The sequence below is a fragment of the Scyliorhinus torazame genome, chromosome 8 (assembly GCF_047496885.1).
Source record: "Scyliorhinus torazame isolate Kashiwa2021f chromosome 8, sScyTor2.1, whole genome shotgun sequence".
NCBI lineage: Eukaryota > Metazoa > Chordata > Chondrichthyes > Carcharhiniformes > Scyliorhinidae > Scyliorhinus > Scyliorhinus torazame.
In genome coordinates, this window is record NC_092714.1 from 29825659 (window position 1) to 29847319 (window position 21661).

Here is a 21661-nt window from a genome sequence, read left to right on the forward strand (position 1 = left end):
AGCATTCGTCTCCCATTTTATGTGCCCTTGCTTTTTATGCTAAATTACTTTTGGGCTGATTAACTTAGTCTTCCCGGTCTACTGAACGCTAAGGGCAGTCATGTTCACAACCATGGCAAGTATCCCATCATCTCAGCAATCTAAAAGCATTTATTCAAAGTTCTCCACACTTTCGTAGCACATCCCTTTCTGATTGGAATAGCCAGGTGGGAGGTGTATTCGCTGTGTGTGTGTGTGTGCTCCATTCAGAAATGCACAGGCGGAGATCTCTCCAGAACTATGGTACAGAGTGTTCAGTAGCTGTATTTCTTAACACTACCAAATATTATCTCAGTAGCCGATGGACATTTACCAGATTTGATGATTTAATGCATGCAACAATGACTTGTATTCATATCGTGCCGTAACCGCCAAAACATCCCGGACCACTGCATTATGAACCAAAATTTGACAGCGAGACACATGGCACACGGCCATATTAGGGCATTTGCCAAAAAACCTGGTCAGGGGCAGGTTTTGAGGAACATCTTAAAGGAAGAAAGAGAGGTCAACAGTACGAGCTTGGGGCTGGCAGGCAGCTGTAGATACCGCCACCAATGATAGGGCAATTAAATAAGTGCTGCACGAGGGGTTGGAATTATAAATTGCACATTGAGGATTAAAAGGAAAATATCACAAATGCTGGTAACATAAAATAAAAACAGAAAATGCTGGAAAAACGCAGCAGGTCTGGCAGCATCTGTGGAAAGAGGAAAGGAGTTAATGTTTCGAGTCCAATGTGACTCTTCTTCAGAGTTAAAGAGAGAGAGAAATATGATGGATTTTATTTTGTTTAAGTGGAGCAGCTGCTGTAAAATAGGTCACGGGCCAGTGGGAGCTCAGGAGAGATTTGACAAAGATGTCATTGTCACAAGACAAAAGCAGTGATACGGTTGTGGGACTGGAAGAGATTACAAAGAGACAATAGGAGACATGGATATTCGCTTATCCCATTCCTTCCTTTTCATGGAATGTGGGTGGTAAATTGTTCCTTTAGGTATCATTCACACCTCATCTACATTTTGTTAAACTTTGCCTGACAACATCACCCCTTTTGTGATTTAATCACTCCTGCGTTCCACCCTATCACAGACCTGTCCATTTGTTCTTTCCATCCCGCCCCCATTTCTCGGCCATGGCACTTGATTGAAACCTGTCCTCCCTCTAACGTTTTCCCAGTTCTGAAGATGGCCACCATCCCGAAACATTGGGTGGGAGTATCCATGCCCCCTGCGGTGTGTTTCGTCGAGGCGGCCCACCATTGGCTGGCAGTAGAATCTTCTGCTCCCATCACTGTCACCGGGGTTGCCCGTTTTATAGACCAACCTCCCCCGGCTGTCGGGATACCCGCGGAGGGTGTTTGCCGTCAGCGGGACCAGAAAATCCCACCAGAGGGAACAGCTGGAGAATTTTAGCCATTGATTCTGCGTGCGGTCTACCGGCCACGTGGCACCAAAAAGACAGCACAGCGCTCTGGCAGATGCCTGGAGATTCCTCTTCCAGGACCTACCTGACTCGCCATTCCTCCCGCGATCAAACGTGATCTTGCGAGATGCCGCGATCTGAAAGCCGCCCATTGTGGGTGGGATCACTACTTTGCAAATCTGCATATTAGAGTGAGACAGCTAGTCTCATGATCTGTCTGAGGTGTTGAGGTCTAACCCCTTCGCCTTGGAGACCTCAGGCGAGCGTTGTTCAATACTGGTCTCCACAAATGGAGACCTGATAGAATGGGACTTATGGGGGTCTGCCAGGGGATTGCCTTGCGCTGTGGGCAGGGTGGCACCCTGGTACTGCTGGTGCCACCCAGGCACCTTGGCGCTGCCAGCCTGGCACCCTGGTGGTGTCAGGCCGGCACTGAAGGGTGACCACGTGGCACTGGCAGGGATATTGCAAGGTTGGCAGTGCCAAGCCGGCACCTTTCCTGCGACGGGGATCAGACCCGGAGGTGTCCAGTGCAGGTGCTGTAGTGTGTGGGAGGGGGGTCAAGAGCAGAGCTCCTCCGTGCAGGAAACGGGACTAAGTGTGGCCTCGGCGGCCCCAAATAGAACCAGAGTCCCGGTAGATAGCGTGGTGTTTCTCGACACTGCGAGCGCACCTGTTGCAGGACCCTGGTTCCCATTCAGTTAGATCACGGCCTCTGATTCTCTCTCTACACCTGATGCATCTACCGAGTCTTTCCAGCACTTTCTGCTTTTATTTCAGAATTCCAGCATCCACGCTAATTTGCTTTTGATAGAAAAGTTTGTTCCAGAAAGTTTTTTTCCTCTGCTTTTGGATACTCGCTTCGGGCCTCTGCTGACTTTATTCCAAATAGGGTGACCACCTTTGATGCAATAAAATAAGGGACACTTTGGTCATGGGGCTGGAGGGGGTTCTGATGCTGGTGACCATAAGATTGGGAAGGGTCATCGTAAGAGGGTGGTAGAGGTGACCATGAATTTGGGGGTTCATAAGAGTCGGTGGGAGTTGAGCATATGCCCCCTGGTGGCCGACAGGGTAAACAGTCCAAATAAGGGACCGTCCCTGAAAATCCAGACAGTTGTTGACCCCTGGGTTCTTTTGACTCTCCAACCTCGCTTCAGTTGCTTGGTGACCGTTGCTTCTTCCTCTGTCACTCAGGCTCTGTTAAATTCGTGTTGTTATTACTTGACAGCAGCTCAAGGGTAAAAAGTCTCATTCAGCAAAATGAACATGCTGTAATCAGTCTGGTACAGAATGTCCTCCTAGTGGGTGCGGGTTATGCAGAGGTTCCAGGAAACGTTGGAAGAGGAGGAAGTTTTAAAAACAAAATCTTGCAGCAGCTATAGGGCATGGCAGGATTTAGCCAAATCTATTAATGATTCTTCTCGTTAGGCAGTAGATCAGTTTTCTAACGAAAATAGTTTCATGTTTCTGTGTTGCAACTGGGATTGCAACAGGGGCGGCCATGGTGGCACAGTGGTTAGCACTGCTCCCTCATGGCACCAGGGACCTGGGCTCGATTCCAGTTTTGGGTAACTATCTGTGTGGTGTTTGCACGTTCTCCCCATGGCTGTGGGGTTTCCTCTGGGTGCTCCGGTTTCTTCTCACAGTCTAAAGATGTGCAGGTTAGGTGGATTGGCCATGCAAAATTGCCCCTTAGTGTCCCTTAGGTCAAGTGGGTTTACAGAGAGAGTGCAAGGGTGTGGGCTTGGTAGGGTGCTCTTTTGTGAGGGTCGGTGCAGTCTCGATGGTCAAATGGCCTCCTCCTGCACTGTAGAGATTCTATGATTGCCTTTATGTATAATTATATATGTGTTAAATTTTTATGTCTATATACATTTAAATTGCGAAGAACAGCTGGGGAATAAAATATCCATTATATATATATACATATACACACACAAACTTCTGTTTGCAAATACGATTTGAGCTGTAATAATAATAGTCTTTATTAGTGTCACAAGTAGGCTTACATAAAGTTACTGTGAAAAGCCCCTAGTCACCACATTCCTGCACCTGTTCGGGTACACAGAGGGTGAATTCAGAATGTCAAATTACCAAACAGCACGTCTTCCGGGACATGTGGGAGGAAACCGGAGCACCCGGAGGAAATCCACGCAGACACGGGGAGGACGCACAGACTCCGCATAGACAGTGACCCAAGCCGGGAATCAAACCCGGGTCCCTGGCGCTGCAAAGCAGCAGTGCTAACCACTGTGCTACCATACAAAACTACATTGAAGAATTTTTGTCAGGGTTCAATTATTGATTTTTTTTTTTTAAATCATTTGCTGTGCGTGGACATCACCGGCAGAGCCAGCATTTAATTCCCTCCCTAATTACTCTTACCCGATTGGTTGTTCGGCCATTTCACTGGGCACTAATACAAAAGCTGGAAACGTGAAATAAAAATAGTGAATGCTGGGAGTTGTCAGTAAGTTGGGTGGCACTTGTGAAGAGAGAAACAGAGTTAACGTTTTAAATCGATGTTCTGCTGCGTGTTTGCTGCATTTTCTGCTTTGATTTCAGAGGGAGGGCAGTTAAGAGTCAGTCCACGTTGCTGCAGACAGGAGTCACAATAGACCAGGTTAAATAAGGACTGCCAATTTCCCTTTTTCCAAGGTCATAAGTGAACCAAATGGATTCACATTTGCAACCACCGGTAGTTCCATGGTTCCCAATGCAGTACAGTCGTGTCTCAAATCCAGCTAGCCAAAAATTGAAATTGTCCACCGCGTTGTTTTTAGGATGGCCATGAATCAATTTTAATTGAGTAAAATAAAATAAAACTTACTTGGATAATTGGTTTGAGTGCTGCATTGGCCTGATGTGGCGCCTGACTTGTGCGCCAGTCTATTCCCGCTCTTCGTGTGACCCTTGAGCTCACCTGATCCGGGTTGACCTGAACTACCCATGACCCTAACCGCAGACTCGAAATCTGCCCTGATCTGAAATGTGGCACTGCCTCGTTCCTGAGGTCCCCTGTTTGAGACACTGCATTATCCTTTTTATTCCAGATTTTATTTATTAACTGAATTTGAATTTCACAAACGCCACTGTGGAATTTAAACTCATGTCTTGGGATCATTAATGCAGGCCGCTGGATGACTGGTGCAGTAACATCCCGACTGTACGGCCATTCCCAATAGCAATAGCAAATTTGAGGCCGCAGTCTATGGCTGGGGTTAAGCTAGATTTAAAGCAAAGGCAAATTGATGTCAGACAGCCCCCTGGAAGTGGATCTGATATCTCTGGGCTTTCCTGCCCTCAGTAGTCTGAGCTTACCTGCACTTCTCTGTTGAAAAAACACTTTTCATTGATACACAAGTGGCTATACAAGTGCAACCTAAGAGCATCGCACATTTATTAAGGTTTGTTTCCTTAAGTGCGATTTTTCCTCTATCGCCAATAACGCTCTAAGTAAGTTGGCTATCCGCCTGTATTTGTGTGTGAAGTGATTACCAGCTTAACGTGCCCCATACACTGGCATGCACACTATATTGACATGACCACATGCTTTGTCGCACTTTAAATACAGCATGCAATCACTTGAAGCGATGAATATTGTTGAACACACTTCAAAAGTTTTGTTTTGAGGCAACATTTTGGAAAATCAATCATTTGTTTTTATTAGATTTACATTTCTGTGAGTATTATCTTCCAATCATGTCGCACTAACTTTCCTCACACAGATTTTTGTTACAAGGATGCTTGTTCTGCTGCTCACTATTCCAGTTTACAGGGTTGAATTAGTGAAAGTAGAGAAAAGGAAAGATAGTTAGAACATTCCTTCGAGCCAATGAAGTACTTTGAAGTGTGGCCACTGCTGTAATGTAGGAAAGATTTATTATGAATTAAACGTTCCACAAGTATATGGCAAACGTATCTCAGTAAAGTATAATGCATACACCCCCCATTATACATGGAACTTAATGCAGTGGAGAGAGGAGAGCTAAATGCCTACAAATATCTAGGGCACCAATCTACTCCTAATGTAAAGGTTTATGAGTTCATTGTGAATGATGAGGAGTAGACCTCATTTATGTACAGCCAAATAACATTTTTGCCAATGGTGTGGCCAGTCATGCTGGTGAAAACTATGGTAGTAAAACTTGCCTGACCAGGTCGAGCCAAGCCACTCCAGAACTCACACATGTTAAAAAGAGTCAAGGTCAAGAAAGGGCTTACTGAAGTCAGCCGCTCCAGTATTCTAGTTCTTCAAACCTAGCTAACATTGTACTCTGTATTCTGAATGCCCTGATGCGATTTGAATTTGCTTTTTGCATTTAGGTTTATACCCTCTAGGCTTGACATAGTTTTAAATAATATTCTGGATTCAAAACAGCTATCATGATCATAAAATATTTGCATTTAATAAGTGTTTTATGGTGTCATCAGAATATCTCATGGTGCTTTATCAGGCAAATCACTGGATACATAATGACCAATTCAGTTCAATAGTAACTTCTGACTGCCAAGATCCGAGATTTAGGAGCAGGAGTAGGCCATTCAGCCCCCTTGAGTCTGTTCCAGTTTGGTCATTGGCTGCTCTGTCCTTCAACCTTCCCTAGTCACTAACTTACAGAAACAAATTTACAGGTAATAGCTTTGCCCCATACCCATTCATGTCAGATTAGACACTGGAATGCAAGTTATGTTTCAGTAATCATGAGCCCTGCTGCTTTGACTCCCCCCACCATCCTCAAACCCCTCCCCCCAACCTGATGCTTGGACTCACCCCCCCCCCCCCCCGCCAACCCTCCAACCCCCTGACCCTCAGACCCCACCCCCAAACCTCTGACTTCTCCTGTTCCTCCAAATCCCCCCCAACAAACTTATGACCACCCCTGACCCTCTGACCTCACCAACCTATCCACCTTGCCACCGTACCCACCCTAACCATTCTACCACTTACCCTATCCACCATGCCACTCATCCATCCTACCCACCTGCCACTTACCCACCATGCCACCTGCCACCCTACCCACCCTGGCATCTACTACCTTACCACTCTGCCACTTACACGCTTCCCTCGCTCACACTCATTCACTCACACATTGAAAATGTCCCAAAGCTTTCCAATGTGTTAATGAATGAAGACTCTCCAGGATACACAGCTAGCAGAAACACAGCCCGGCGCTGTGCAAAACAAAAGAGCAATCCGACAGTAATTACTATTCCTTGGCTCATCATTCCTGAGGACTTGTGCTCAGAATAGCATGCAGTATTCCAAATGGGTCTGGCTAAGGCTCAGAATAGCTGAAGTGTAAGGTTTTCCTCTTTGTATTCCAGTTCTCTGAAATGAAACTTTAGTGTTGCACTTTGGAAAGGCCATCCTTTTGCTTGTCATATGAGGAGTGGTTGATGACTCTGGGTCTCTACTGGTTGGAGTTTAGAAATATATGGAGAGAACTTATTGAAACCTACAGGATACTGAGAAGCCTAGATAGAGCGGACGTAGAGAGGATGTTTCCACTTGTAGGAAAAACTAGAACCCGCGGGCACAGCCTCAGACTGAAGGGATAGTCCTTTAAAACTGAGATGAAGAGGAATTTTGTCAGCCAGAGGGTGGTGAATCTGTGGAACTCTTTGCCGCAGAAGGCTGTGGAGGCCAAATCACTGAGTGTCTTTTAAAACAGAAATTGACAGGTTCTTGATTAATAAGGGGATCAGGGTTTATGGGGATGAGAAAAATATCAGCCATGATTGAATGGCGGAGCAGACTCAATGGGCCGGATGGCCTAATTCTGCTCTTATGCTTTATGGTCTTATGATGAAAGCGAAGTCCCACTTGCCCTTTTGGGGGAATGAAAAAGATCCACGTGGCATGGTTTGAAGAAGAGCAGGGAAGTTCTCCTAATGCCCTGACCAATATTTGGGCCTTAACCAAACCAACAAAACAATTTAATTGATCATGAGATCAGGTGCACACGTGCAAATTATCTGCCATGTTTTTTCTACTTTCCAGCAGTTAATCATTGGCCTCAAAGTATTTTGGAATGTTCAAAGGTTGTGCTATACACAGGCAGGTTTTTATTCTCCCCGAAGTGGAGAATCATTCTGCACACAAGAATACCCTACAAACCAGGTTGAGATAAGCAAGCAGCTAAATTGGTTCTGGTGCTGTTGGTTAAGAGAGGAGTATTGGGCAGTTCATTGTGAAAACTCTCGGCTTTTCTTTGAACAGGGTCACAGAATCTTTGAGTGATTTGACAACGGACGAGTAGCTGTGTGGGGCGCACTGCTCAGCATGATTAGGGAGCTCATCTGTAACTATGTAAATGTGGGGACCCAATGCAGGGATCCCACTACTTAAAAAAAAAATTGCATTGACATAGCACCTATCTTGACCTCGATCTTCCCAAGTGCATTAGAATCAATGAAGTAATGTTGGAAATGTAGGAGCCAATTTCTGCACAGCAAGCTCCCACAAACATTAATATGATAATGTCCAGATAAGCTGCTTTTGTGATGATTATATCCACCAGAGAGAGCAGATAGGACTTTTATCCTAACAAAAATGTGTCAAAGTAAAAGCACCTTGAGTAATTCAGCTGGACAGGAGTTCAGGTTGACATGTCACCTGGAGGATGGCACCTCTGACAATGCGGCACTCCTTCAATACTGCATTGGAATGTATCGACTGGTTGTGAAATGCTGAACAATCGATGAAGTCAGTGATTGTGCAATGGCTTAGAGATGGGCTGCACCTTAGTCTACATTTTTTGAAATCCTTACATTCCTGAACATTCATTGTAAGTTTTTATCAGGGCCCATCAGGTAACCTGGGTTGTAGTCATAACATATGACTAAACATATTCAGAAGCCCTGGGATGGGACTTATACTTACAGCCCTTTGGCTGAGATGTGAACCTGTTACCAACTGAGCAAAGCTGACCAGCCCAAGCCACAGTTCTGTTAAATTTCAATCTATTCCTTCATTGCTATTGGGTCAAAACGCAGGAAGCTCCTATCTAAAATTAATAGAGCGAGTAACTTCACCACTTAGCTAATCAGACGTTAAACTCTGTCATGGAGGGCAGTTCTCTTTGAGATGGAATTTCTGCCTGCCCCTCAACATCAGTCCCAACCCTGAATATTTTCAGCAGGAGGTGAATAGTCGGAGGTGGGGGAAAACTCAGCAATGTTGGTGAAACAGTGGCAGACTCCCCCACAAGAGGAGAGGATTGCTTTTTTAGATTGCCTTTCAGGAATCTGGCAACATTTAGAGAAATACTTATTAAAGACTGAAGGAGTCCATGCCTGGGATCTGAGTACAGCATTGAGAAGGAATAAATACATTTCAGGCAAAGATTCATTGTGGGCCAGGGCAGCACAGGGCAGTGGTTAGCACAGCTGCCTCAAGGTCCCGGGTTCGAACCCAGCTCTGGGTCACTGTCCGTGTGGAGTTTGCACATTCTTCTCGTGTCTTCATGGGTCTTAGCTCCACAACCCAAAGATGTGCAGGCTAGGTGGATTGACCACGCTAAATTGCCCCTCAAAAAAAAAGATTCCTTTTTGGCAAGATTCCTGCCAATAGATTTTTACTTTCTTGAATTTTTAGAAATTAATTTACGGGATCCCTACTTGCTTTGGGAAGGTGGTGAAGAGCTGCCTTCTTGAACCATTGCAGTTCCTGAGGTATAGGTATATCTACAGTGCTGTTAGGGAGGGAGTACCACAGATTGGATTACAGAAGATTTTGGAAAAGGTGACCTTTCGACTAAGGTAAATTAAAAAGAAATTGTTTGGAAATAATTTCTGAAGCCATCAGATGGGACAGTCATAAAAGCAAATTACTGCATCTGCTGGAATCTGAAACAACAACATCAAATATTGGACAACCTCAGCAGGTGTGACATGTGGATGCTGGAATCTGAAAAAAAAGAGGCAGACACTTCTTTTGTAACATTTTGGATAAAATGGGGAGTTGGTAATGGTGAAGTGAGATCCCTTTGTGGGGAGGGGAAAGAAAGGGAGGGAGGGAGGAGTAAACCCGGACAGGGCAGGCGCAGAAAGGATGCGGCCCTGTAAGGGAGCGCCTGGAGCGAGGGGACACAGGTGAGAAATAAGGGGTTTCCCAGGTGACACTGATTTGAGAAGAAAGTGCTTCTCTCTGAGGCTCGTGAATCGTTGAAACTTTCTTTCCCAAAGAGAGGTGGAAGCCCACGGTGAATATTTTTAAGGCAGAGATAGATATATACAAGGGAGTCAAAGGTTATTGAGGATCGGCAGAATGTGCGGTTGACGCCAATATCAGATCAGCCTTGATCTTACTGAACAATCAGTCACAAGGGGCCGAATGGTCCACTCCTGTTTGTAATTTATATGTATAAAAGTAAAGTTTTAGGTTAACTCAAGGAAGGCAAACTAGGCCCAATGCAATAAGATGCTGAAGGAGATGAGAGAGGGAAATGACAAGGCCTTAAAAATATATGTGGCAATTCTATTTGAGTATGGGCCTGTGACAGAGCACTGCAGAGTAACTAACTGGCAAAATTTAAAATAATATAGACGGAGTAATATGGTAATTACAGGCTGATTAGCTTAAACACTGTGGTAGGGAATATTTGAGCGGTTATAATAATAAATCAAATAACCACAAATCTAGATAAGAAGTGAATAGAACAAGCCAGCATGGATTTGAAGAGACTTGTGAAATACGAACCTCACAAAATTTGTTCAGCAGGTAACAAATATAAATTTGGGAAATGAAGTGATTGTCAGTATCGTACACGGACATTTGGAATGCCTTCATCAGTGTGCGACATGGGAGATTACTAACGATAAACAGGTGGTAGGATAGCAAATAATTGGGTTGAAGGGAGAAAACATGAGGAAATGTAATTATGGATCATTGCCTTATAGGAGTAGCACTTAATACAGAATCCTATAACAGATGTGTTTATTAATTTGCAAGGATGCAACAGGAAAGATAGAAGCAGACTGCTTCCAGTTTCCAGTAGTTGAGGGGTCAAGAACGAGTGTCCATTGATAGAACTGAGGGCACTTTACACAAAGGGCTGAATTCCACAGCCTCCCACCAATGTATTTGAAGGTGGGGAGGGGTACACGTAAAATAAAGCAGCTGGCCAACTTAGCGCCCTCTCGCCCACCCCCGCCATGTCACCATATGACGGGAGTGGGTAAGGTGTCGGGCAGCCTGCCCACCCTTACGCCTTTTGAGGCTGATAAGTGATCAATTAACCGCTGCTTTAAGGTCTCAATCTGCCTCTGCTGTCATTTTCTAGTTTGTTTGCGACGGCAGGGGAGTGGCTAGATGTCTGACAGCTTTCATAGGACAGGCTGCTGGCAGGCAGGAAGGGGAGGGGAGTACTTTTTTTGAGGGTCCCCTGTTCCCATTGGGAGGAACCCCCTCCCCCACCTCAAGATCATGCCCCTCATTGCCAGCAGCTCTCTGGGGTCGGATTTCCTGTCCCTGAGGGGTAGAAGTCACACTCTTAATGAACTAACACTGCCTCAAAGGTATTACCACTACTGGGCAGCTGAATTTCTGGTTGGCGGACTTTCCAACATGTGGGAAGGGGGCAGCGGGGGAGGGGGGATACGGAGGGCCGCTGGAGGGGGGTTAGTGTGGGTAAACCGTACCTGCCCATAAAAGTAGCGCAAACAGTTTTGAGGCTGTGGAAATCATTTCCAGGGTCGGTGGTTGAGGTCAGGATTAGCTTGAATAGGTGAGTGAAGTAAAAGGGGTGTAAGGAATTCGGCAACCAAGTGGATAAGTGGGAATTGAACTCTGTAGAAGGAGGATTGGATTGGATTTGTTTATTGTCATGTGTACCGAGGTAGAGTGAAAAGTATTTTTCTGCGAGCAGCTGAATAGGTCATCAAGCACATGAAAATACATAATATTGCAACACCAAGTACACAATGTAAATACATAGACACTGGCATCGGGTGAAGCATACAGGAGTGTAGGATTAATAAGGTCAGTCCATAAGAGGGTCATTTAGGAGTCTGGTAACAGTGGGGAAGACGCTGTTTTTGAGTCTGTTTGTGCGTGTTCTCAGACTTCTGTATCTCCTGCCCGATGGAAGAAGTTGGAAGAGTGAGTAAGCCGGGTGGGAGGGGTCTTTAATTATGCTGCCCGCTTTCCCCAGGCAGCGGGAGGTGTAGATGGAGTCAATGGATGGGAGGCAGGTTCGTGTGATGGACTGGGCGGTGTTCACGACTCTCTGAAATTTCTTGCGGTCTTGGGCCGTGCAGTTGCCATACCCAGGCTGTGATGCAGCCCGATAGGATGCTTTCTATGGTAATGGTGACATGGACTTTATAGGGTAAAGTGGTACATTTCTACATGAGTTACTTTACTGTCTTTGTGCTGTATAGGTTCAATACAATATTTCCCGATAACAAACGTCTTTGTTGTCCTTGTATCCTTGTAGATACTGGCCTTTCAAGATGGAGAATTCTGAGCACATTAGCATGATCTCCCAAGTTGCGAGACGACGTGTCGTGTCAAAGGACGGCCACAACAATGTGAAAATTGATCAAGTGGATGGCTGGGCCTTCCTTTACCTACAGGATCTTTGGACAACCGTTATTGACATGAAATGGCGTTACAAGCTAACTCTCTTCACAGCAACATTTGTGATAACATGGTTCCTTTTTGGGATTCTTTGGTATGCCATAGCATTTGTGCACGGAGATTTAGAGTTACTGCACCCCCCAGCTAACCACACACCCTGCGTGGTGAACATTGAAACCCTAACAGGGGCGTTCCTGTTTTCCCTGGAATCCCAGACAACCATTGGCTATGGCTTCCGCTGCATCACAGAGGAGTGCCCGTTTGCCATTATCCTGCTAATCGTTCAGTTGGTCATTACCACCTTAGCAGAGATCTTTGTCACCGGTACTTTTCTGGCAAAGATCGCAAGACCAAAAAAGCGTTCGGAGACTATCAGGTTTAGCTACCACGCTGCTATCGCCATACACAATAACAAGCTTTGCCTCATGATCCGTGTGGCAAACATGAGGAAAAGTCTTCTGCTTCAGTGCCAGCTTTCTGGGAAGTTCCTGCATAACCACATCACCGAGGAAGGCGAGACCATCAAACTCAGACAGGCAAATGTGAATTTCCGGGTGGACACTGGCTCTGAGAGCCCCTTCCTCACCTTCCCCTTGACTTTTCATCATATTATTGATGAAAAAAGTCCACTGAACAGATACGCATCAGCAACTCTAAGGGATAAAGACTTTGAGCTAGTTGTCATTTTAAATGCCACAGTGGAGTCCACAGGTTCTGCCTGCCAGATCAGAACCTCATATGTGCCAGAGGAGATACTTTGGGGCTATGAATTTGTGCCTCTTATGTCACTGTCCCCTGGTGGGAAATATCTGGTTGACTTCAGTTTCTTTGACAAGCTTAGGAAGAGCTCAAACCCTTACTTTGCCTCTGAAGTACTGAGGTATGGAGACATTGATAAGCTAAAACTTGAAGAAAAATATCGAGAGGACGAACAAAACAAATTGTTCAGTAGAATCCAAACTGTTCAGAGCAATGTCTAGCAAAACATTTATACAGGATATAATATGAATAATACCAGTGTCCCTTGGAAATTTCATATTCAATAAACATCTGGTACATAATAGGCCTTCGGTGAAGCAATTAGCATATTCGTCCAAAGAGTGCATTTAGTCATAGCCAATATCAGGAAATTCCTAATCACCTTATGTGACAAGAACAACATTAGTAATAATGTTACGGAAAAATATATTCTTTTTATTTGATTGCTCACTCTATCAAAACATAATGATACAACGGATCCAACAGTATCTTCAGATGTTGCTCTGGATCCTGCTGCTCAGAACCCTTCTCCCTTATTCCTGCTAAGTTACAAATATGCCATCCTACTTATTGTCTTCTTCCTCCTTACACCCTTGCTGTGTTTATGCCATAGCTCTTCACGTTGTCTCATCCTCCAATATATTCTTTCCAAGGACCCCAAAACTGTATAACCACATTCCACCCTCAATCGGACGTTCATTTTACATTCTACCAGCTTTTAAAATCCAGGGTAGGCGTTGCCTAACTCAGTGCTGTCCAATCGAAATTGTTGACTAGCCAGTCTATTCCTCACTTTTTTAGCTACTAATCAGAACTGTCATTTGCCACATCTAGATTCTTCATCATTCACATCATACAACTCATAGTTAATGTATTGGATCACACTGACCTAACCACAATGTCTTAATTTACCTGGTCATTCCTTACTTACTCCGTTCAATCTTAATGGGGGTCCTTTACTATAATGTGTAGCCCAATATTTCTCAATTGGTAGAATATAAATATGATTTATGTACCTGAATACGAGATGTTTAAAAAAATGTTTAATCTCATAGAAATATGGTGACATGTTGGTGGGACGCATATTTGTCGAAGTCTTGTATTGATCTTGATAAACAACTGATGCGACTAATTAGAATATCCTGTTAGTGGCAAGTCACATTGTTATTAAATGGAAAATATTTTACAGTTCCTTTGATATGTATGGTTATTGTTTATTTTTACTTACTCCAACTTGAGAGATTTATTTAAATTACACTTCATGCTTTCACCTATTTATGCCAATGCCTAATAAACTGAATAATTAATTGTAAATATATGGAGCATTATTCTCTGTGGACTACAATAGAAATTGAAGCCTATTTGTATATCAAGTTCTGATTTAAATGTCATCTTACATTGCTTTCAAAAGGAATAGGAGAAAATGTGTTCTGTGTTTTGTCATCGCGAGAAGCAATGCTTTGGTTTTGGTGTGTTTGTATATATCATTGTTTGCATGCTCAATGCAGGGCTCTTACTTTGTAATATAATTGATCTGATTTAGAAGTCGCATTAGAGGAGGAATTCGAATTTAGGGTACCAATATGAAATTGGCTGGGCTGCTCATAATACAGTGATTTGGAGATGCCGGCGTTGGACTGGGGTGGGCACAGTAAGAAGTCTTACAACACCAGGTTAAAGTCCAACAGGTTTATTTGGAATCACGGGCTTTCGGAGCGTAGCTCCTTCATCAGGTGAGTGAAGAGGTAGGTTGCACAAACACAGCATATATAGCCAAAGCCAATGATACAAGATGATACTTTAAATGCGAGTCTTTGCAGGTAATTAAGTCTTTACAGGTCCAGACGGTGCGACTGGAGAGAGGGATAATCACAGGTTAAAGAGGTGCGAATTGTCTCAAGCCAGGACAGTTGGTAGGATTTTGCAAGCGCAGGCCAGATGGTGGGGGGTTTAATCTAGTCAGACATGAATCCACCGTCCCAGTTGAGGCCGTACTCATGTGCGCGGAACTTGATTCTGCTCGTTGATTCTGCATTGTTGCACGTCCTGAAGGCCGCCTTGGAGGACGCTTACCCGAAGATCAGAGGCTGAATGCCCTGGACTGCTGAAGCGTTCCCCGAATGGAAGGGAACATTCCTGCCTGGCGATTGTCACAGGATGTCCGTTCACGCGATGTCCGTTCATCCATTGTCGCAGCATCTGCATGGTCTCGCCAATGTATCATGTCTCGGGACATCAGACCATTGTTTGCTCCGAAAGCTCAATATACAATGGTCCTGGTTCCACTGGTTTGTTTCTATTGACCACAATCAGGCGAGGTGTTTAATGTGGACAGGTCAAGCCAATATCATTCGGTTTTTAAAATAAATTTAGAGTACCCAATTCATTTTTTCCAATTAAGGGGCAATTTAGCGTGGCCAATCCACCTACCGTGCACATCTTTGGGTTGTGGGGTGAAACCCACGCAAACACGGGGAGAATGTGCAAACTCCACATGGACAGTGACCCAGAGCCGGGATCGAACCTGGGACCTCGGCGCCGTGAGGCAGAGTGCTATCCACTGCGCCACCGTGCTGCCCTTAGTTTTTGACTATAGATGGTCAAACTGACTAATTTGCTTTTGATGTATATTAAAAATTCCATTTCAATGCTGCAGCATGGGATGTGTATCCACTGTGTACTGCTATTGTTGGCCTTTGCAAAATGTACAGGCACTTTTTAAGTGTCCATTACATTGCTCTCACAGTAGAAGGTGGAAATGCTGAGGATGTGCTGCTACAGTGGAGTAGTTACTGTATGCAAGTGCGAGCAAGAGATGGAAGCATCTGTATTCCTGTCCAGCGAGCCATTGAATTGATTTCGCAGTTTCTGCTCAGAGAAATCAGAGGTCAAATGAGTTTATATTTTAAAATATAAGTTATTGAAGCAGGGATTTTCGCAATAGTACAAAGATATCAAGCGCAGATGTGCCCTAGCCCCTGTGAGTATTGGTGTTGCAAAGGCTTTCAGGGAGCAGATACATAATCAAGATTTGTGACACAGAAGAAAACGATTCAGCCCATTGTGTCCCTGCCTGAAAGCATAGATGTGATTCTTCCAGCCTAAAACACAATTGAATTCTATGCAAAGATGGATTTAATAATAAATATTCAGAGTATTCTCACTGGTCATGTGAGGCACCTGGAACTTTCTTTGATGGTCTCCAAGTGGTTTGTTACTGTCGCAAACTTTTACAGACTAACATGCACCCTGCCCATTTACTGATTATTCTGGTTACTTACTGTGACATTTCTCAGTCAGTGTATTGTTGCCTGCAATGTATTTCCGTTGCTGGCTGTGCACTGTGCTGACTTTGATCAACTCATCAATTTGTTACAATGCAGAAGGATTGGAGACACCGAACTCGCTCTTCGAATGCTCCTTATGTCAGTTGTCTGACTGAAAATGTCTTTAACACATTTTCCCACCTTTTATGCCTCTCCGCTAAATTATTGCTCTATTTGTTACATTCTTCACTGCACTTGTTGCTTCACATGTGACTTTAGCCCAGATCTTCCGGTCGCTGGAGACCAGTGTACGACCCAAGATTGACATTGGGAGCCCGCAGAATTCCCAATGCACAGACTATCACAGGAATTACTCAGCAAGATTGAACTTCCAACGGGTAATTGCCCTGCTCTATGGCACCCTCCACCAAAGCCTCTGACTCAAAGGGCGGATTTTACTCTTCCCCCAAGGCAGGTTTTGATGTGGGAGAGTGTAAAATTGAATGGACACCCGCCCAAATCCAGGAGGCTCATTCTGAAGGTCCCTCAGAGTTGGGATGCTATCCCTCCCAGGAGGTTGGAGCTCCGGCACCCCCTCCCCACTCCGCCGTCGCAATCACCCCATCCGGACGTCCGCTGCCCTCCCGCTCTGGGACCTCCCTTCTCCAAGGTTTCAGGACTGAGCAGCAGGCAGAGCGACGCAGTACCGCCTCTGGCCACTGCAGCGCTGCAGTACCGTCTCTGGCCACTGTAACGCTGCAGTACCGCCTCTGGTCACTGTAACGCTGCAGTACCACTTCTGGCCATTGCAGCGCTGCAGTACCACCTCTGGTCACTTCAGCGCTGCAGTACCACCTCTGGCCACTGTAACACTGCAGTACCGTCTCTGGTCACTGCAGTGCTGCAGTACAACCTCTGGCCACTGTAACACTGCAGTACCGTCTCTGGTCGCTGCAGTGCTGCAGTACCGTCTCTGGCCACTGCAGCGCTGCAGTACCGCCTCTGGCCGCTGCAGCGCTATGCCCGGCTGGATTGAAGAACTTTCGGTCAATCTGATTTGCTGACAGCTCTCACTGGCGGGACCTCCTTCCAAGGGAGACAGAAGTCCCGCCCACTGCCAATCAATACTCAGTAAGAAGTCTGACAACACCAGATTGAAGTCCAACAGGTTTGTTTGGAATCACAAGCTTTCGGAGCACAACTCCTTCATCACTCACCTGTGGAAGGAGCTGTACTCCGACAGCTCGTGATTCCAAACAAACCTGTTGGACTTTAACCTGGTGTAAAACTTCTTACTGTGCTCACCCCATCCCAACGGCAGTATTTCCACATCATCAATGTTCAAGGCAGCGTCAAATGGCAGTGGAGGTTTGAAAGTCGGCAGCTGCGCATTGGGCGCCAACTCTCGAGATGGCACATGCCGATTGGATCCTCAAAATTGTTCCCATACAGTTAGAGTCAGAGACTTTGTACAGTTCCAACTTGCTTACCTGGGTAGTTACCTCACGAAACGTTAGAAAATTCTTCTCTAACTCCTGGTTAACAACTGACCCCCTTCCCCATCACACACTGACTCCCACCAACCACGTGCTGACCCCCTGAATACAGCCTGACTCCCCCATCTGACCAAACCCCGCCCTGACTACCCCTCCCTGCCATGCTAACCCCCGACTACCTGACTACTCTTGACCAGACATTGCTACCCTCACTACCCTACTACACCAATGATCCAACCTGACTAGTCCTGAAATGACTACCCCACATGACCCAAATAACCCCACCGCACCTGCCCACATCACTCATGTGTTACCCTAAACAGCTACCACCCTCCCCAGCCACCACCTCACCCACCTAGCGCCCTAACCAGCTACCACCCTACCCAGCTACCACCTCACCCACCTCGCACCCTAACCAGCTACCACCTTACCCACCTAGCTCCCTAACCAGCTACTACCCTACCCAGCCACCACCTCACCCACCTAGCGCCCTAACCAGCTACCACCTTACCCACACAGCTCCCTAACTAGCTACCACCCTACCCAGCCACCACCTCACCCACCTAGCACCCTAACCAGCTACCACCGTACCCAGCCACCACTTCACCCACCTAGCACCCTAACCAGCTACCACCCTACCCAGTTACCACCTCACCCACCTAGCACCCTAACCATCTACCACTCTACCCAGCTACCACCTCACCCACCTAGCACCCTAACCAGCTACCACCCTACCAAGTCACCACCTCACCCACCAACACCCTAACCAGGTACCACCCTACCCAGCCACCACCTCACCCACCACCATCCTAACCAGCTACTTCCCTACCCAAACACTACCCTACCCACTTGCCACCCTACCAACGTACTTCACCCACCTGCCCACTCTACCATTCACCCATTCACTAACATTCACAATGGACTTTTAAACTTACCATGCAGCAGGTCGTGCTGTAAAAAGGGAATGTGGCTGGTCTTCCTCTCGACACTCCAGCACTACGATGATACTCTTCTATTGAAGGGGTGCTCTGCATTTCTGAAGAATCTGATCTGAAAAGACCCAACCAGAATTGCAGTGAGAGCCAGGGTGCAGCAAAGTAGGAGTGGTGCGGCAATCCAATGATGATTGCTACTTTGTGTTTGCCAATGGCTGTGCCACCACCTTCTTTATTGACATGAACCCAGTGGACAAAATCGCGTAGATTTAATCCGTCTGCACTTCAATGCAAAAAGGATTGTCATAGCAATCTAATGTAATACCTGCCAAAATATTTAAGAACAAACTTGTATCTCAAAGTGTTTCACAGCCAACAATGTACATTTGAAGTCCAGTCATTGTTGTAATTCAAAGAACAAAGAACAAAGAAAAGTACAGCACAGGAACAGGCCCTTCGGCCCACCAAGCCCGTGCCGACCATGCTGCCCGACTAAACTACAATCTTCTACACTTCCTGGGTCCGTATCCCTCTATTCCCATCCTATTCATATATTTGTCAAGATGTCCCTTAAATGTCACTATCGTCCCTGCTTCCACTACCTCCTCCGGCAGCGAGTTCCAGGAACCCACTACCCTCTGTGTAAAAAAACTTGCCTCGTACATCTACTCTAAACCTTGCCCCTCGCACCTTAAACCTATACCCCCCCTACCCTGGGGAAAAGCCTCTGACAATCCACTCTGTCTATGCCCATCATAGTTTTGTAGACCTCTATCAGGTCGCCCCTCAACCTCCGTCGTTCCAGTGAGAACAAATCGAGTTTATTCAACTGCTCCTCATATCTAAAGCAACCCCATACCAGGCAACATTCTGGTAAATCTCTTCTGCACCCTCTCCAAAGCCTCCACATCCTTCTGGTAGTGTGGCGACCAGAATTGAACACTATACTCCAAGTGTGGCCTAACTAAGGTTCTGGTTCAGAATAGACAGAAGCTAATTTGCACAGAGCAAGATCCCACAAACAACAATGAGGTAATGACCAGATAATCTATTCCAGATACTCAACATTGGTTGAGACATAAATACGGGCAGGACAGCAGGAAACCGCCTCTGCTGAAAATAGTGTCTGAGGATTTTTAACATCTGCCCGAGTAGGCATCAGCTTTCAGTGCAGTGCAGACCCCCTTCAGCACTGCGTTAGAGTGTCAGGCTAGATTATGTGCTCAAGCTACTGCAAATGGCAGGGCCTGACGTTCAAAAGAAAATCTGATTTCCGACTTTCTAATGTACACTATTTGTACGGGTCAGTTGGTACCAGCAGCTCTCTGCTAACTTAGCTAAGTGGTTTATCTTCAAGTGACAGCCAAGTTTGTGTTCTTAGGCTATTTTGTTTGTGGAGCCAGATTGAAGGGGGATCAGGCACTGACAACAAGGTAAGTCGTCAGGAATGGGGGGTGCGAGAGGCGTAGTCAGGTCATGGAATCCCTCCCTTCATCTGCCGGGTTTCACAATGCCCAATGGCCTGTTGGAGACAAGAAACATAACATTAAACTTGAGGCACTCAGCCTCTTTAAAGTGCCAATCCACCTCCTGAGAACCGATAGGTTAGCGGCGTTTGTTTAAACCGGAATTGGGCTCGTTGGGATCTGGTTGCTCAGCTTATTATTTTTTATGTTGTAATAAAGGATAAATTAGGAAACAATTTAAAAAGATAGAATGTGGAGCATTGTATCTGCATTAGAATTGTGACATTCCATAATCTATTCATTTGTATTCTAATAATTAAAAATGCCAAATCAGATGAACTTTCACTCTTTATTAGCTAAATGACCTCAAGGGAAGGACAAAATTTGGTTGAACTGAAATTGTCTCCACAAACATATAGCCTAAGAACACAAACTTGACTCCCACTTGAAGATAGACCACTTAGCTAAGTTAGCGGAGAGCTGCTGGTACCAACTGACCCGTACAAATAGTGTACATTAGAAAGTTGAGGGAGAAAATGTACTTACAAACATGGAAAATGATCAGATCACAAGGGGCAGCCATCAGTAAGGTGTTGTAGGGCATTGCCAAATTCTGATGAGAACCATTTGTAAATGGCTTTGCGATTCCTGTCCTGTAAGAATGCACTATATGTTATATGATGTAAATCAGGTCTGTATGTCTGCCAAGATGGTCTTCTGAAGACAGTCAAGGTAGTTCTGTGAGATGATCTTATTGAAACAATCTGAGGAGGTTTGACACACTGGGAGGATGTTTCCCCTTGTCGGCAGACTAGAACTAGGTGGCACAGTTTAAAAATGAGGGATCTCCCATTTGCGATGGAGATGAGAAGCAGTTTTTCTGTCAGAGGGTTATTGAATTTTTGAATTCTCTTCCCAGAGAGCAGTGGAGGCTGGGCCATTGAATATAATCAAGGTTGAGTTGGACTGATTTTTGATTGACACCGCAGTCTTATGGGGTTGGACAGGAAAGTGGAGTTAAATCCATAATATATCAGCTAGTGCAGGCTCGAGGGGTCGAATGGCCTACCTCTGCTGTTCCATTTCTTGTGGCCCTTGATGGATGGAGGGGGAGGGGAATTGGGAGTGTAAGGGTGAGCTCCAAGAGATATAAAAACAATTCATCAATCCTCACTTATCAAAAACAGCCAGTAGTATAAGAGTGTTCTTACTGCTGTAACTCAAGGAGCTTGAAAGTCAATCTATATCATGAATATTAGCAGAAGTACAGAATTATGTAATAATTAATGTAGCAAGAGTATTTCGAAATGGCTTATTGGGCCAAGAGATCCTTGCATTTCATATCAGGGAGTGTGTGTTTCTGTTTAGTTTAACAGTACGATCTGTAAGAATGTACATGGCATCGTGGACTCAGATACTCTGAAGGTGTTTTCTGCATGCCTGCTGGAACTTCAGCTCGAAGTCTGTGGAACGCTCGGAAATATGTTGGTAACCAAATTCTTTCAGAATTTGAAGAAATCTGAAGAAATCCAACCTCTCCGTCTCAAACTGAAGGGTTCAGTAAGAAGAAAATATCCTCAATTCACATTAACAATGTAGCATGTCACAAATAGATGTATCATTACAAAGCAAAAATGTTTTCCTCAAAACCACACCATGTCTCTTATGTTCGGACCAGGTGAGAAGT

General features: G+C 45.3%; 1 protein-coding gene across 2 annotated transcripts in view; it reads left to right on the plus strand.

Moving 5' to 3' along the window:
• LOC140427712 (ATP-sensitive inward rectifier potassium channel 15-like) overlaps positions 1-14125 on the plus strand; it is a 35989-nt gene extending 21864 nt beyond the window's left edge. For both annotated transcript variants that reach the window (XM_072513246.1, XM_072513245.1), the window contains exon 2: positions 11910-14125. In XM_072513246.1, coding sequence (XP_072369347.1) covers positions 11926-13032 — 1107 coding nt within the window. In that variant the 5' untranslated portion in view covers positions 11910-11925 and the 3' untranslated portion in view covers positions 13033-14125. The remainder of the gene's footprint in view (positions 1-11909) is intronic.
• Positions 14126-21661: the final 7536 nt, after the last annotated feature.